The sequence below is a fragment of the Podarcis raffonei genome, chromosome 3 (assembly GCF_027172205.1).
Source record: "Podarcis raffonei isolate rPodRaf1 chromosome 3, rPodRaf1.pri, whole genome shotgun sequence".
Lineage (NCBI taxonomy): Eukaryota > Metazoa > Chordata > Lepidosauria > Squamata > Lacertidae > Podarcis > Podarcis raffonei.
This window is the reverse complement of record NC_070604.1, coordinates 27,615,883-27,633,528: the sequence shown is the minus strand read 5'-3', so window position 1 is coordinate 27,633,528 and position 17,646 is coordinate 27,615,883. Positions and strand designations below refer to the sequence as shown.

General features: G+C 45.0%; 1 protein-coding gene and 1 long non-coding RNA gene across 2 annotated transcripts in view; both read right to left on the bottom strand.

The window, feature by feature from the left end:
• The window catches only part of LDAH (lipid droplet associated hydrolase), a 100,880-nt gene that overhangs the window by 24,842 nt on the left and 58,392 nt on the right, over positions 1 to 17,646 (bottom strand). The window contains exon 5 of the mRNA XM_053380874.1: positions 13,579 to 13,816. Coding sequence (XP_053236849.1) covers positions 13,579 to 13,816 — 238 coding nt within the window. The remainder of the gene's footprint in view (positions 1 to 13,578; positions 13,817 to 17,646) is intronic.
• LOC128410116 (uncharacterized) lies at positions 4,105 to 4,707 on the bottom strand. The gene is made up of 2 exons (XR_008329387.1): positions 4,644 to 4,707; positions 4,105 to 4,593 (listed from the first exon to the last, which is right to left on the bottom strand). It is a non-coding gene; the product is annotated as an uncharacterized LOC128410116 (long non-coding RNA).

The following is a 17,646-nucleotide window of genomic DNA, read 5'->3' as shown; positions in this document are numbered from 1 at the left end:
TTTGAGCCTACGTGGCTCCTCTTATTCTTTACTTGACCAGTGTCACAAGCCAAACCTGCTTAAGCAATCTTTATTGGAATCTAAAGCCAAAGCTTGCTCAGGCAATCTATATTGCAAACTTGACCAGTGTCACAAGCCAAACCTGCTTAAGCAATCTTTATTGGAATCTATATTGTGACAGAGCTAAACCGTCCCTTCCTTCATTCCCTCCTCTTCTTTTGGACAGCCTTCTGGCTCGTCCAAGGCAATAGGCTGGTATTCACGCATCAAAGCTATCACTCGGGGACCCATCATGCGCGACATTGTTTTGTGCACCATATTTTGCAAGCATTGCACCAAGCAGGGAATACAGAAGCAAAGAAGCAATAAAAATAAAATTGGTCCTAAGAGCATAAAAAAACATTCCTCTGAGCCACCCATTTGGCAAAAACTTATCTAGCCAAGACATATTCCATCCTTCCCACATTTGTACAGGGACGTGTGCCACCTTCTCAATACTTGCGGCTAGATTACGGATGGCTTCACCATGATCTGAAATATTGAAGCAGCATGCTCCCCCAGTCAGGTTGAGGGCAGCACAAAATCCTCCTTGTTTGGCCAGAATAAAGTCCATTCCCAAACGCAGCTGGAGGACAGCAGTGCGGGTCTCATCCAGCTGGGTAGCAACAAGGCGAAGGGCGGTGGCCGTTGCATTGGCCACAATCTCTACTACTGCCTGGAGTCGGATTATGCGATTTAGATTGTACATGGGCTCTCTGGCACCTGCTACTAACTCATCAGGGTTCCAGGAGGCCGGATCATAGTGGGCAATTATTCGCTCAGGTGGCCATTCATCCTTTCCCCACGTCTGCTTGCTCCCTGAGGCTATATTCATGATATCAACAGATCTGTGATTGCGATGGGGAAATAAGGTGGTAGGGAGCAGCCACATGGGGGGTAAAAGGAAGGCTGGATAACAATTGCCCCACCAACCGTTGGGGAGGTGGTGGAAAGCCTTTGTCCCACAAATCCAATATACAGGATCCTTGTTCTGGGTGGCCATATGGTCACCCATAGAACTAAAAGCTAAAAGATTTAAATTGGTGCAGGCTCCGCCACACTCAGTGGTATCAGTGGGGTTACACGTACACTTGCATGAGGAGCGCCCAGTAAAAGTTATATTGTGTCCAAGGGTGGCATTTTTGGTCTGGTTGACACAGAACCATCCGGGAATCCGATAAACACGGAGGGGATAGGGATGATTCCAGTATGGGCCCCACTGGAATTTACTTCCAGTATACTGGATTCGGGTCCGATTAAGAGGCAACGGAAGCAGGGGCATGCCCCCAGCCGCATCCAGAGGTCCCAAGGCACAAACAAGGCAACGGGTCCTATTCTCCTCCTTAGCTACCATTTCTGCCGTTTGCAGCCAGCGGTTGTAAGGGTTGTGGATGCCCCGCGTGACCATGATACGGGTAATGTTTACCTGGGAGATCCAGGACCCTACTTCCCCCTGGGCCAGAGCGCAGGCGGGTTCCCCAACTAGGAAGAGAAGGAGAACTGTCAGTGGGATGGAGGAGGGACGCTTCTTCCTGCAAATTCTATGGCGCTCGTGCCAGCAAAAAAAGAGACACATCCACGTGACAAGGGCAGTTGAGATAACTCCCACCCACTAACGCCAAGAATGCCAGGGCTCTTCCCACCACAGATCAGTCATGGTATGGGTCTGGAAGGGGGGTTGGGGTTACCCGGACGCTCGAGTTGGTTAGGGAAACAAGGTCGGGGATACCTCCAAGTGTCAAACCCTATGGTGTGGAGATAAAACCCCTCAATCCCCGGGGGATGATGGTACCCCTGATGGGTGGAGGATAACCTTGCCCCCCAAGGAGAGGGTACCCACGGTGGATGGGCCACTACACACCCACACGAATAGGTAGCCGCCTGTAAACTGCAAATGCTTGGTGTCAAAATCCCCACTGCTTCCTCCTCACACCATATAATGCATACTAAAGTTCGTTCAGGGTTCTGGACGTTATCAGGGGACAAAGGCTGCAAGGCTGGAACGTTGGAGGTGCTCCCGGCGGGCGCCCCTCCCATCCAATTATTCAGCTGTGCGTAGAGATATCAGCTTCCGGTGTGATATCAGCAGAGCGGTCGTCTGCCAGGCGTCTGGCGATAGTCAGCCGGAGGGAGTTCTCTGGATCTGGTGTAACTGTCCAGTCTGAAATAGCTTTCTTCACTCGAGTATGGTGGACCCACGGGGTGATGCCAGCAACCTTCACAGCAGTAGGTGTAGAAAGTAGCACAGTGTATGGTCCCTTCCAGCAAGGCTGTAGGGGGGGCTCGCTGCCAGTCTTTCACCCACACTTCATCACCTGGCTCGAACTGATGGAACCGTTCAGTTAACACACATGAGGTGCGAGCCTGGGTCCACCTGTTGAAACAGGAGAGAACTTGGGAGAGTGACTGTACATAGTTATTCAATTGCATATCTTGGTTAGCATATGGAGTTAACATTCCAGTCTTGTGGCCATAGCAATGGATAACTGCCACTGCCTCGGGCTCCCATACAGCATCCAGAAGGTTCAATAGAGCTTGTGGGTGGGCCACCTGGTTTCCTCTGGAGGTAAGCAAACCTCTTTCTTTCCATAAGGCTCCATGGGCATGTAAAGTCAGGAATGCATACTTAGAATCTGTATAAATGTTTATCTTCTGTCCCTTTGCCAGGCTCAGGGCTCTGGTAAGCGCAGTTAGCTCTGCCAGCTGGGCCGATGTTCCAGGCGGGGAGTGACTTTGCTTCGATCACCTGGTCTTCCAGGGCTACCACTGCATAGCCTGCTTTCCGCTGTCCAGTCTCAACAAAGCTGCTTGACTAATCTTTCTACAAACTCTTCATCCTCATCATCCTCTTCTCCTTCTGACTCATCAGTCTTGGGTTTGGGCTGGGGACCAGCTCCTCCCAGTGCCTGGGGACCTGGGCCTGGTGGAATTGCCTGAGGGGCAGTTGGTGGAGCATAGGGTGGAGGTGGTTTAATAATTCCTCCCTCCTCATCTTCTGGGTCTAGTATCACTGGGGGCCTTTCTGACTTCCCTGCCGGTCGAACTGCACAAACTGTACTTTGTGGGGCGTCGCCTCGGCAGGCTTTCAACCATGATGGGTTCTTTTCTACATTGGTTTTCCAAGTAGAAATGTAGGGGATCTGGTCTGGGTGGACGTTCAAGATATTTTGATACAGTGGGTTGATTAGTTGCAAATTAAGACTGCCCTCCGATGGCCAATTAGTTTGTTGGGGCCAATCAACTTCACACAATGTCCTCATCCTCTGTCTTCTCAATTTCCCCAATCATCATGCTTTGTGGCTGCTTTCCAGTTGTTTAAAAAACATTCCAGAGGACTACATTGGCTTGCCCCAGACCCCATTTTTTTTTTTTTTTCCAGATACTCTGCTCCTAACAGGTTGTAAATTCTTTCACACTCCACACACTACAGCCCTACAATCGCTCGGCCAAGGGGGACACTAAGCCCTGGCCCACACTTGACAATTCAGTCACTAGAGTATCTGACTTGCAACATACAACATACAAAGCACATCAATATAGTTTCAACATGTAACACACTAAACACACCAAAATAATTTCAGCATGCAATACACAAAACACACCAAAGTAATTTTCCCTCCTTCTTCTGTTCCAAATTTTTGCTGGTGGCACTCTCCTGCACAACCAGTCCCCCCCCTTTTTTTTTTTTTCCTGGTGGCTGGCACTCTACTGCGCAACCAATCCCCTTTATTCCTGGTGGCCCACCTGCCACGCCCTTTTTTCCCTTCCTGGCTGCACTCTACTGCATAACCAGGTGAGGCTGATCAGGCCTCGCCCTTTCCGTCGGGCTGCCCTTTCCGTCGGGCTTACCTTTTCCGCTGCGGATTCCCTTCCCCTCGGCGCCGTCCTCTTTGTTTTTCTCCCTCAACAAGATGTCTCCACTGCAGGACAGTGTGGCTGGCTCCCCCCACGAAACAGGCGGGGTGCGCACGGGAGCCTGCAAACGCTGCTGAGCTGTTCACCTTGGTTGAGCCTGGCCCTCCGGTCCATATTTGGGGAGGGGGCTTATCCCGGACCAGCCCCCAAAGAAATGAAGCCTTATTTACCTAGGGATCCATCAGCCACGCCATCCCCGGACCTTGGAGGGAACAAAAGTACCAGGAAAGCAAAATCTTCTTTGGAGAAAAAGAGTTTATTGAAATCTGTGTACAAAGACATTTTGTACACAGAGACAACCAGTTGGATAGCTCCTGAAAATACACTGGCTGTAAATACATGGCATTTGGCAGGCATTCTTATACTGTAGGTACACATTTCTCCACCAATCAGCAATTGCCAACCTATAGGTACACCTTCCTTCCACCAATCACCAATTGCCAACCTATAGGTACACCTTCCTTCCACCAATCACCAATTGCCAACCTATAGGCACACCTTAGGAGGATAATCACGTTAAGCACGTTCCTTACCCATTTCCCTGTCTTTTGAGCCTACGTGGCTCCTCTTATTCTTTACTTGACCAGTGTCACAAGCCAAACCTGCTTAAGCAATCTTTATTGGAATCTAAAGCCAAAGCTTGCTCAGGCAATCTATATTGCAAACTTGACCAGTGTCACAAGCCAAACCTGCTTAAGCAATCTTTATTGGAATCTATATTGTGACAGAGCTAAACCGTCCCTTCCTTCAAAAGGTCAGACAAATTTTGCTGCTCTGTAGATGTGCTGCCTTGGGATGTCTTACAGTTTTGCAGATATGCCAGCACACAAAACTCTTAGACGACATGCTACTTCACTATTTCCCCTAAATACTACTGCCCCTAGAGACTGTGTGGGGTGCTTGGGTGCAGTTAGGCTGGTCCTGCCTAATGACCCATATCTGACAGAAGTATTTCTGCATATGGGTCTTTTTCAATATCTTCTCAATCTCACCTCTCTCTCTTTCCTTCCTTTCAGCACGTTGCATGACTCACTGCAACTGAGTTCTCCTTCAAACGGGAACCTCAGGAAGGATGTCAGAAACCCCCAAACTGTGCTTAATATTTCTTGGAAGTCATGAACCATTTTCATTATCAAAGCATTCAAGCTTCATGAGCAATATTTATGATGGAAATAAAACTGACAGCTTTTAATATTTTTTTATTTGAATAAAAAAAAAACCCAAAACCCCATAATTATGGAAACCAAACCAAAACGAGTTTTTGTTTTGTTTTTTCGACACAGGGCATCTGTAGGGAAATCAAAGCTCTTACCAGCAATAAAGTGACCTTGTTAAACTTTCCCCTCTTTCTCTATTTCGGAAACAGGGCAAATTATAAAGCAGAGTCACTTTGACAAATGAATAGGTACGTAAACATAATAAATCCTTTAAAAGCCATTCACTTCTCTTCACTAAGTTAATATGAGCATCACACTCTTAAATAGGGAAAACCTTAGTTCACTTGCAAAAAAAAAAAAAGAGAAAAAAAAGAGGGAGTGAGTGAGTGAGGGGGGGACAAAGCAGACATGGAGTTTCTTTCAAGCCACACTTAAGTGCCGTCTTGGGAAGGTGAGTTGTCCGACAACATTAAGCAAACATTTTAGTCAGGCATCACACAGGAAAATAAACAGTAGCAGAGGAAATGTGAAAATAGTAGAGGCTGCTATTCCTTGGCCTCCTTTCCTGGAAGGCAGGTGGTAAAATATAATGTGTTTCCACAGGTAAGGGAAACACTCTCCTGAAACTATATATTATGGAATATCATTCCTAACGTCAAATAGCATAGCTAACAGCAACTGTGCAAGCGCAGGAACATTCGAGCTATGCTGTCATTGGGTTTTAGAGCTAGTTAGGTATAAGACGGGAGCTGCAAAGGCGCTTTAATGAAGAAGGCACTTCAATTTGCAGAAGACTGTGGGCATATCCGCTTGTTCTGGGGTGGCGCTGTGGGGAAAAGCCTCAGCGCCTAGGGCTTGCCGATCGAAAGGTCGGCGGTTCGAATCCCCGCGGCGGGGTTGCTCCCGTTGCTCGGTCCCAGCGCCTGCCAACCTAGCAGTTCGAAAGCACCCCCGGGTGCAAGTAGATAAATAGGGACCGCTTACTGGCGGGAAGGTAAACGGCGTTTCCGTGTGCTGCGCTGGCTCGCCAGATGCAGCTTTGTCACGCTGGCCACGTGACCCGGAAGTGTCTCCGGACAGCGCTGGCCCCCGGCCTCTTGAGTGAGATGGGCGCACAACCCTAGAGTCTGTCAAGACTGGCCCGTACGGGCAGGGGTACCTTTACCTTTACCTTATGTCCAAGTGAATTTTCTGAGGATCAGAGCATCACTCTCATACTGCGGTGTTCTCAATGAATACCCACTCTTTTCACAATTCCTATTTGTTAGCTCTTAGTGTTAACCAAACAACGGCTGTGCATTACTGATTCATGCATGAATCACTGTGATGCACAGTACTGTATAATGAATCATGCTTAACACACACAACAAGATACACTCCTGGGTTTCCGCTTTTCTTTTTGTTGAGGTTCAGCTGAAATAAACAAGAGGTCTGTGTTGAAAAGACATCATATGTGTCCAGGGGGAATTTCAAAAAATCGGCACAACTTTTTGACAACCCCCCCCCCGAAAAGCTCAACAACTTCTTTTGTGTCCAGATTTTTACTTATTCAAATACGGCAACCCTAATTTAATGCTTAAGAATAAAAATTTAAAATATCTACTACCATAATTACTTCGACCATTTCCTAATGGTGGCAGCAGCAGTGCCATGGAAGGATTTTTATTATTTTTAACCAGCTCCTGAAGCTTAAAATCTTATCTGAGCACCGGCGGTGTTTAAAAAGCTCCGAACTAGAAAGGATAACATCCTACCCACCATTGTTTCATTCTGGCCAGAATTATCTGTATCTGAAGGACTTGAACGATGAAAAGTACCAGCTCATATTACAAAACTGGCCCATTCAACGTGGGCTGAATGGATCCCCTCAGAACTAGATGAAGCAGTCATCTAATGGTCTTGTCACATCGGCAATATGTAAGTTAACCCACATCTATTATCAAAATGCCGCGTAATGTATATAAAGTAGGGACATTTTAGGAATGTAGGAAGATGCCTTAAATTGAACTAGACCAGGGGTCAGCAAACTTAAATATATAAAAAACAGAGTGCCACACATGACCAGCAGTCGAAAAACTTAACTGTCCCAATTGGACATTTATGGTACCTCAGACACATATTTCAATATTAAAAATAAATCAGACCTTAGACTGTGTTAACAGAAAGTTCCATTCCTGATTCAACATTCATTGCTTACTATCAGTAATAGGCAACCGGTGGCCTGTATGCAAAAACCACCTGCGCCACCACTAACTCACATCTTGTAACAAATCAAAAGGGACCTTTTAGCTTCTGCTAATCTCTTAACTACAGGCTTCAGAGAGCCAGGACTTTCTTTCTGAAGAATCTGTCTTCAACCCTGGAAAAGTGTTGCGCTGGCTTTTAACCTCTCCCCAAGGCCAAAAGGGAAAGGAGGAGAAAAGGAAATGAGAAAGAGCTTTGCTGCTCTGCCCAAAACTGGCCCTCTAATTGCCAACTATTAGGCTTTTATACCCATCAATATGATTTTCTTAATATAAAGCAGGAAGAAGAAAACAGAGCAAAGAAACCATTTCAAATGCTGTTTCCCAAGATAAGATACCTCCCCGCTCCCTGGTCTCTTCCACCATTTCCAAGTATCATAAAATAAACCGTCTCCATTACTCCCCTGGTCAATAAACAGGTTAAACAAACAAGGAAATTCCTCAAGAGAAGCCACAGATTCAAGATTGCAAAGACTGGCCACGTATAGGCTATTCAGAGGCAAGGGTTGTTTTTTTCATTTTTGCTTACTGTGCTTATCTGTATCTTCATTGACATCCAGAAGTTAACCTCTGACCTACAAGCCTGCCTCTCAAAAAAAGAGAAAGACTCGCAATGTTTATCCATTATGTAATGTCTGTGCTTTTGTGGAAATTTTACCGAAACAAATGGAGGAAGTTTGCCCGTCAAGCTAGTGGACAATAAATCCTGTGCTGTTTAGACACAGGCCTGTCTGCCTCACCTTAAAAACCAATACATACACGTTTGCCGGAAAATATTTTTTTCAGGTGGTACATTAATAAAATTGATAGAAATATGTACTGCTCTTCTAAAGCATGCTACAAATTAACAATGGATTGCATTCAACCAAGCTGTCAAACCTGATTCATTGCAATCGATGGACATGATCAAATAAGGTCCATGGATCACAGCAGGTCTACTGTGAGTAGGATGACTTGGTTGAATAAAATCCAAACTACATTGCAAACGGTTTTCTTTTTGTAGAAGCCCACTTTCTAGAAGAGCTTGCATCTAGCAGCTTATACTGTTTCTACAACTGGAGAAAAATCTGAAGACTTCTGAATAGACCAAGTTGGGAAGTTCCATTATTTTCCAAGGGGAAAATGCTTGGGGATTTCATCTGTTTTGCAATCTGTGTAAAAGTGTAAGGCTGGAGATATCTACTGAAGAAGCTACTTTAAAGAGTCATGGCTTCACCCCAGAGAGTTCAGGGAGATGCAGTTTGTTAAGGATGCTCAGAGTTCATCCAAAATGCAGCAGTCTGATTGGTCCTAGAGCAATAGGATTCAGAATGCAGCAGTCTGATTGGTCCTCCAGGTGGAAGTGAATCCACAACCTGATTGGCCTACAGGAGAATCTCGGAATTAGCCAATCACGTGGGGCCCATTGTGTAAATAATGTATATAAAGCAGACATTCTGGGGGAACTTCCATTCCTCCTCACCACTATGAGCTGAATAAAGAGTATGAAATCCACTCTCGACTCTGAGTATATTTCATTAGGAGACACCTATTTCCCTCACAAAACTACAATTCTCAGAGAGGTATAAGAATCAATCCCTCTTCAAAGGCAAAGAATCTTGTTAATGTGAGCATTATCTGGATCAGCACCAGGACTGTGTAGAAAGGAGCACAGGCTAATGCAATTTCAGTTGTTGAGTCTTCCTATGTACCTGGGAGCAAAATCTTGATTTTAGCAAAAGTCTCCCATTAACCAACAACACAACCAGAATCATGCCCCGGGTCCTGCTTTTTCTTAATGGTGCTTTGCTTTTTGGCCTGGGTGGAAATAGGGCTGGGTGCTTAGGTCTTGCTATAATTAAGTTTTCTAAATCTCATTTCCTTTTCAGAGGAGAGAAAACATATTGTTGTGAGTAAGCTCCGGACGTGGTAACGAGTCCCTGGCAGGTTAGTTTGTTCTGACAGATGCATAACTTTTAAGGAAATTTTTTACCATCTTTTCTGCCCTTCATCGTGGTTTTTATTGCAATTACAGCAATGAGGCAGATGTCCGTGCCAAAGGTAACACACATACATTTTTTAATGAGTTGACACAAACTTCCTGGAGAGGAGGAATAAATTCATTTGCTGAATACTTCTGAGCCATACCTAACAGGTTATTAAAGGGCAAGAGGATATGGCCCTAACAAAGTTTGTTCCCATTTTCTTTCCCCATACAAATTCACAGAGGTAAAGTGGAGTTAGAATAGGCAAGATTGCCGACCAAGATACTGTCAGTTATTGCTAATCTGAAGCATATGCTACGGGCCACGCCACTTCCTAGATTACTTACCTATACAGGAAGGTCTAAGAGCTTGTTGCTATATAAAACTTTTTCCCTCTCAAAGTCTTAATGTTTGTGGGCATTTCCTTTGAACTCAGTCAACCACAATGATTCATTTCCAGCGAAGGCCACTCATTGAAATCAATGAGTACTTAATTTTATTTAAAGGCAGCTAGCAAAGTACAGCCAAATAAAACTAGTCACTCTCAATACTGGCTAATTACGTAAAGAGATTTCGAAAGCTGTCAAGAGAGGGGACCAAATCCCAAAATGGTGTAACGCAATTGGAGCCAAAGGAGCTCTTTTGCTGCATTGCAACAGCGAAGTTTCCAGTGCTTCGCCCAAATACCACAGCGTTCTCTCTCCTTGTGCCTGAAATCATTCCCTTAGCCAGAACAAAGCAATTTCTGAGTCCCAGGTTGCTTAAAATAAGGTCTGTCTCTGGCCTGTGAGTCCCACCTCAGGTATGGATGGAGAACTGTTGGCCCAAAATTGTCACCGAAGAACGTTCACCTGGCCATATAGGCTTTACCTTGTCCTTCCTACAAAATTAATCATTAACCTCTCATAGAATTTTTGCATGAAATACACACACACAAACACACACACACACACGGTTTTGCTGGGTGTTATACTGGATTGGACGAAGTGAATATTGTTTTTATATAGCGGACAGATGAAGAACTGGGAGTTATTTTCTGAATCTTATTTTGCTATCTTTCTCTTTTAACCTCTTTTTGACTCTTTTAAAAAAGTTCTTTCTCTCCCCCCCCCATTTCTTTCACCCTTCCCCCCTTTTTGTATTTTTACAGTGGTACCTTGGTTCTCAAACTTAATCCATTCCGGAAGTCCGTTTCAAAACCAAAGCATTCCAAAACCAAAGTATGCTTTCCCATAGAAAATAATGCAAAATGGATTAATCCATTCCAGACTTTAAAAAACAACCCCTAAAACAGCAATTGAACATGAATTTTACTATCTAACAAGACCACTGATCCATAAAATGAAAGCAGTAAACAATGTACTGCAGTCGCAGAATCAATCAGTCAGTAGCTGAACTGGGTTCCACAGTCACAAAAACAAAACAAAAAAGCCGCAAAAACAAAAATGCAAAATAAATAGCAAAAACAGAGAGACCTCAGCGTAACACTCAAAACGGAAGTGTGGCACTCAAACTGTCAGCATAACACTCAAGACAGAAGTGTGGCACTCAAGAAGGAAGCACAACACTCAAAACGGAGCATGTTTGGCTTCCGAAAAAAGTTTGCAAACCGGAACACTTACTTCCAGGTTTGCAGTGTTTGGGTTCCAAGTTGTTTGAGTACCAAGGCATTTGAGAACCATGGTACCACTGTATTGTATTTAGATAAAAGTCTTGGTTTGGTTAAAATAAAGGAAAATATATTAAGTTTCGTATTTTTCTCTATAAACCTTAATAAAATTTATTTTAAAAATAAATTAAACAAGGGGCGCTGAAAAAGACAATTCTGCTCCACATGTCTCAATTTCACTTGAGCAGTAAGTCTGCATGCATTCTGCTCTGCCAATCTAAATGGGGTCTTTCTGAATGCATGTTTTTTCCTCTGCCATCCCAATTGATGATGTAACACTATCTGATGATGTTTGAGACACAACTGCCATATCTTTATTATAAAGCCAAGTTGGGTGTGCCTTTTCTGGTTTCTCTATTATTGACTGTTATGAAGTTTTCAAGTATGAAAACTGCTCAAATGTATTTTCCAAATAACAACAACAATTGATTGGCTTTTGCGAACAACATGTTTGCATACACTCTGTGATACAAGAAGAGGTGTGTCCATATAGGTGACATATAGGTATTTCATATAGGTGACAAAGAACACTAGATAATTATCCTAAGTGGCCTAAGCTATAGCTTTCAACAGATTTAACTGCGACAAAATAATCAGTAAGGGTTAGAGGAAAAATATGAATGAGGAAGGAAAAAGGTGTGTGAAGTTCTTTGGAACAGACATAGTAAATGTATGAAAAATAAAATAAAAAGGAATCTTCTAGCTTAGTATTTGAAAAATAAGCAAACCAATCTTCACACACACACGGATTCCATCTAAGTTTCTATTTCTGCGCTTCCCCTAAAAATCACATCTTTGTTTATGTCTAAATTCTCTAGCGGCCAGTCATAAATCTTCAAAGTAGTGGTAATGGAGATTTCTAATAACATATTATCAATCTATTCAATAGAAAACCAAAGACTCTGGAAAGCCCAGTATGTAGTCGAAATAACTTCTAGGGTCTGTGTTTTATCCTCTGAATTAACTGATTTTAACAAATAGATGGCTTGTTCTACAACTGTCCATAGTATTGGTAAGGTGATTAGTGCAGGTGGAAGACACCAGCCTAGTTTGCAGGTAAAGGTAAAGGACCCTGGGTGGTTAAGTCCAGTCAAAGGCAACTATGGGGTTGTGGCGCTCATCTTGCTTTCAGGCTGAGGGAGCAGGCGTTTGTCCACAGACAACTTTCCGGGTCATATGGCCAGCAAAACTAAACCACTTCTGGCACAACGAGACACTGCGACAAGCATCAGAGTGCACGGAAACGCTGTTTACCTTCCTGCCGCAGTGGTACCTACCGTATTTTTTGCTCTATAAGACTCACTTTTTCCCTCCTAAAAAGTAAGGGGAAATGTGTGCGCGTCTTATGGAGCAAATGCAGGCTGTGCAGCTATCCCAGAAGCCAGAACAGCAAGAGGGATCGCTGCTTTCGCTGCTGTTCTGGCTTCTGGGATTCAGAATATTTTTTTTCTTGTTTTCCTCCTCCAAAAACTAGGTGCGTCTTATGGTCTGGTGCCTCTTATAGAGCGAAAAATACGGTATTTAGCTACTTGCATAAGCGTGCTTTTGAACTGCTAGGTTGGCAGGAGCTGGGACAGAGCAATGGGAGCTCACCCCATCGCGGGGATTCGAACTGCCGACCTTCTGATCAGCAAGCCCAAGAGGCCCAGTGGTTTAGACCACAACGCCACCCGCTAAGCCAAACCATGGCCAAGTGGGGAGGCAGCAGGAGGCAGGCCCTGGGGAGGTGAGGTGGGCTCCCCGGAGGCAGCAGCAAGGGTGCGGCGTGCTGCAGCGCCAGCAAGTCCCTCGTGCCGGGCCCGTCCTCGCCCGCGGCTGCAGCCATTTCCCCAGTGCAGTGGGCAGCGGCAGTGGCCAAGGCAGGCAGGCAGGGCCGCTGACTACGCACTGCTAGCCTCTGGGGCGGGGAGGTGGACGGGCAGGCGGGGAGAGGTCTCAGCGGGTGGGCAGGAAGAGGCCCGGGCTGCCCAGGTGGTGCGCTTGCAGTTGGGCGAGGAGGCTGCAAGCAGGAGACGGAGCACACGAGGTCCAGAGCACATGGGTCATCTCTCTCCTCTGCAATCCCCTCCCGGCCCCAGGTAGGCCGGATCCAGCCCGCGAACCATAGTTTGAGGACCCCTGATCTAGTCCAACCCCCTGCAATGCAGGAATATGCAACTGTCTCATACGGGGATCGAACCTGCAACCTTAGCTTTATCAGCACCATGCTCTACCCTATGGAGCTATCCAGGCAGATCTTGGCTGTGAAAGCAGAAAGCAGGACTACATGAGGTTTTGCCTAATCCAACAAGGCTCTTCTTAGGTAAACTCTGCAGATCATGGAAAGAACAGCACTCAGAAGGCTATTCTGAAAATCCACGAGTTTTCCTTAAAACAGCAATTTATTCCTTTTTTTTTGGAGACAAGGCATTTTCGTTTTTCTTCAATTCTGTACTGAGGAAAACAACCAGAACCACCGCTATACGCTCAAATCCTTAAAAACTTCTTATCACTAGGTTATTGTCCCCTTAACATCCATATCCTTCAAAACAGCATGCTAGACAGGAATATTTAGGGGAAAAGAGGAAGTATTACTCGCTGTTTCTACTTACCAACAGAATCGAAATTGAGAAAATCTATAGTAGTCGCTAGTGTAGCGTCATCTAGGTGCAGTATGACAGATGCCAAACGTAACATGAAGTGTTTTATTCTGTCTGGCAGAAACGATGTGAAGTAGGAAAACATGTACAAGGGATAACGAAACCAGGTGACCAGCGGTGTCATGATCTTGCCTTGTGGGGACGCAGCCATACGTTCCACTGTTGGAAAGAGCAGCAGACTGCGGAGAATCTGGAAAGACATGAAAGGGAAAATGGTCAAACAACGTGTGACTCAGAGAAAAGGCAGAATTTGACTAGTTTACACTCCCACTGCCCCAGCTGAATATATTCCTGAATGGAAGCTTATTCTGCAATCCTATATACTCTTACCTGGGAGTAAGTACTATTGAGCTCAATGGGACTTACTTCTGAGTAGACATGCATGTCACTGCGCTTTAAAATAGCAAAAATCTCAAACTTACTCCCAAGAGTCACTAAGGTTTCTTCCAGTCTTGAGATAACAATGGGTCACAGTGCCTCTTTGAGTTCTTAGAAACAAACCCTTCCCAAACTCGATTCACTTTCCCCTGGGAAAATATGTACCCTCTGCAACCAGAAGTCAAGGTAAAGGTAAAGGGACCGCTGACCGTTAGGTCCGGTTGTGAACGACTCTGGGGTTGCGGCGCTCATCTCGCTTTACTGGCCGAGGGAGCCGTTTGTCCTCAGACAGTTTTTCCGGGTCATGTGACCAGCATGACTAAGCTGCTTCTGGCAAACCAGAGCAGCGCACGGAAACGCTGTTTATCTTCCTGCCAGAGCAGTACCTATTTATCAACTTGCACTTTGATGTGCTTTCGAACTACTAGGTTGGCAGGAGCTGGGAACAAACAACGGGAGCTCACCCCATCGTGGGGATTCGAACTGCCGACCTTCTGATCAGCAAGCCCTAGGCTCTGTGGTTTAGATCACAGCGCCACCTGCTTCCCAGAAGTCAAGGTACAAACATGAAAACATCTTTCTTGTTCATGGGGCCACGAGTGCAGATCACCCCTTCGAGGGTTTGAAAAAGGGCTTCCTCCACTATTTTACTGAATTCTCTTTCCTTGATCTAAGCAAAATCCCCTTCTTCAACATAGTAACTCAAAATTCTGAAATACAGTCAGAAAAAATAATCATCATAATGTATTTTTCATTTATTGTTACCAATTTTTTCAATTTGTTCCACAGACTCTTGCCAAATAAGAGCTTCAGAATGCCTAGCTGGTGACAGTCAAAGCTTTGCCCCTGGTAAATCCAGCCAATAGTAGCCTTCCTTACACCTAAGTAAGCACGGCATGCAAATATCGGAGCGAGGGATCACTTGACCATGTCCATCGGAATGACTTGGGAAAACTGGCAGGCAGGGAAAGGCAATCCATGTTATCAGGGGTTGATGGCACCAAGGACAGATTGCTCATCAAAGCTTCGGCAGCCACAATCATGCATGTGCACATGGTGTGTTTATGCGTGTCTATTCTATAAGAGCAAACTGTTTTGAATATGAAATAGAAAACATATGTGGGTGTGCAGATCATTTCCCTCTCATCGAAGGGAATGCAAAGCCCTGCTTTTGTTACGAGCTGACTGGCAGGTGGTTGAAAACGCTTGGAGACTGATATGAAATTCTTAACGTTTGCAGATTTCAGAATCTGCACGAATGTTTTGTTTTAGAGTGCCTGGGACCACCCAGCCAGATGGGTGGGGGTATAAATAATAACATTATTCTTATTCTTATTGTTATCTTGGACTCTTCGCTTGAGACCACCACCTTGGAGAAATGAACATATTCATTGAAAATGTAGTTATAAATAATAATGTCAATTACAGTGGTACCTTGGGTTACATACGCTTCAGGTTACATACACTTCAGGTTACAGACTCCGCTAATCCAGAAATATTACCTCGGGTTAAGAACTTTGCTTCAGGATGAGAACAGAAATCGTGCTCCAGCGGCACAGCAGCAGCAGGAGGCCCCATTAGCTAAAGTGGTGCTTCAGGTTAAGAACAGTTTCAGGTTAAGAACGGACCTCCGGAACGAATTAAGTACTTAACCCGAGGTACCACTGTATACTAAATTTTAAGGCTGCATAAACTACTATTTTTTTGGGAGGAGAGCTTGGAGAGAGCAGGGTGGGGCTCCAGGATAACAGAAATTCAGTAGGTATTCTGCTTTGTGGTTCAGCTTTCAAGCATATGGTCTTATAATTAGACAAAATGGAAAACAAAATGGGAAATGTGTGTGCCATATCACGCTTTAGGAGAGAAATATTTTTGAAAGGCTTTCTTCTGTCAGCACAAAGAAGGAGGTCAATTACATCTGAAGAACTCTGTACAACATCCAACACAACACACTGCGTTGATTCTGGATGAAGAAAAATGCATTCTGGAAAGAAAGAAAGAAAGAAAGAAAGAAAGACATTGAGCTCTCCCTTCTCCCCCCTTTAAGACATCCAACAACTGAAGCAGAAGAATACAGTGCTGTACTGGTATTAGATTACATTGTAAGGTAAAGGTAAAGGTACCCCTGCCCGTACGGGCCAGTCTTGCCAGACTCTAGGGTTGTGCGCTCATCTCACTCTAGAGGCCGGGGGCCAGCGCTGTCCGCAGACACTTCCGGGTCACGTGGCCAGCGTGACGAAGCTGCTCCGGCGAACCGGCACCAGAGCAGCACACGGAAACGCCATTTACCTTCCCGTTATAAAGCGGTCCCTATTTATCTACTTGCACTTAAGGGTGCTTTCGAACTGCTAGGTGGGCAGGAGCTGGGACCGAAGGACGGGAGCTCACCCCGCCGCGGGGATTCGAACCGCCGACCATGCGATCGGCAAGTCCTAGGCACTGAGGTTTTACCCACAGCGCCACCAGCGTCCCCAAAGATTACATTGTGGTTTTATGCAATTAACGTTAGAAGCAGCTCTGCTTCCGAGGCAGATTTTGTCCTCTTCTTGGGCACATCATGGTCTACAGATGGGGGAGTGGCATGCTACACTTACAACTGGAGGAAAACCCAACAGACCTAATCAAAGAAACGAGGACCATCAAACACTGTAAGCAGCTTCAAGAGCCATATTTTCCACGTACAGTGGTACCTCGGGTTACATACGCTTCAGGTTACAGACTCTGCTAACCCAGAAGTAGTACCTTGGGTACTATTGCTTCAGGATGAGAACAGAAATCGTGTTCCAGCGGTGCAGTGGCAGCGGGAGGCCCCATTAGCTAAAGTGGTGCTTCAGGTTAAGAACAGTTTCAGGTTAAGAACGGACCTCTGGAACGAATTAAGTTCTTAACCCGATCTTTAGCCGACTCCTTCCAATCACAGAAACTTAAATAGAAAACTTATTCTTAATTAATAGCTCACAATGCATCTTGAATGACTGAAGTTAAGAGACTCACGGGCATCCTTTTAATCATGCTCACTGAGAGCCAGTTTGCAGATGATGGAGCTTTTGCACGTCTTCGTCGGGAGAGATTCCATATAAACGGAAGTGGCAAAGTGAGAATTGCCTCTTTATGTGACCTCATAGAAGAGGGCAATGAGGAGGAAAGGCTGACGGGCCTCTTAGGTGTGGGCAGAAAGCTAAGTGATTTAAAATAGATAGGCAAGGAAATGTGTAACCTCTTTTGCTCTTTAACGGTATATGATATATCGGTAAAACAACAGCTGATGGGAAACGGGAATTGAACATAAGGAATGGATTGTGAATTACAGATGCCATTATAGATGCCATGGGAATTATAGATGCCATATCAAGTAGCAAAGGGGGGGGGGACCTGAGATATATCTAGGACAGGGGTCTGCAACCTTTAAGACAAAAAGAGCCACTTGGACCCGTTTCCGAAGGGAAAAAAACTGGGAGCAGCAAAACTCGTCATTATAAAAATAACTTTTTTGTCACTTTTTAAAATTATTTCTTTGTTTGACCCCTCAGAATTACTCCTCCTCATAGAAATAAACGTTAAATTAACAAGTTACCTTTTTTGGTGTGTGTGTTCTTCACTCCCCTTCAAAACAGTGACCAGCGTACATGCCCCCTTTCAATG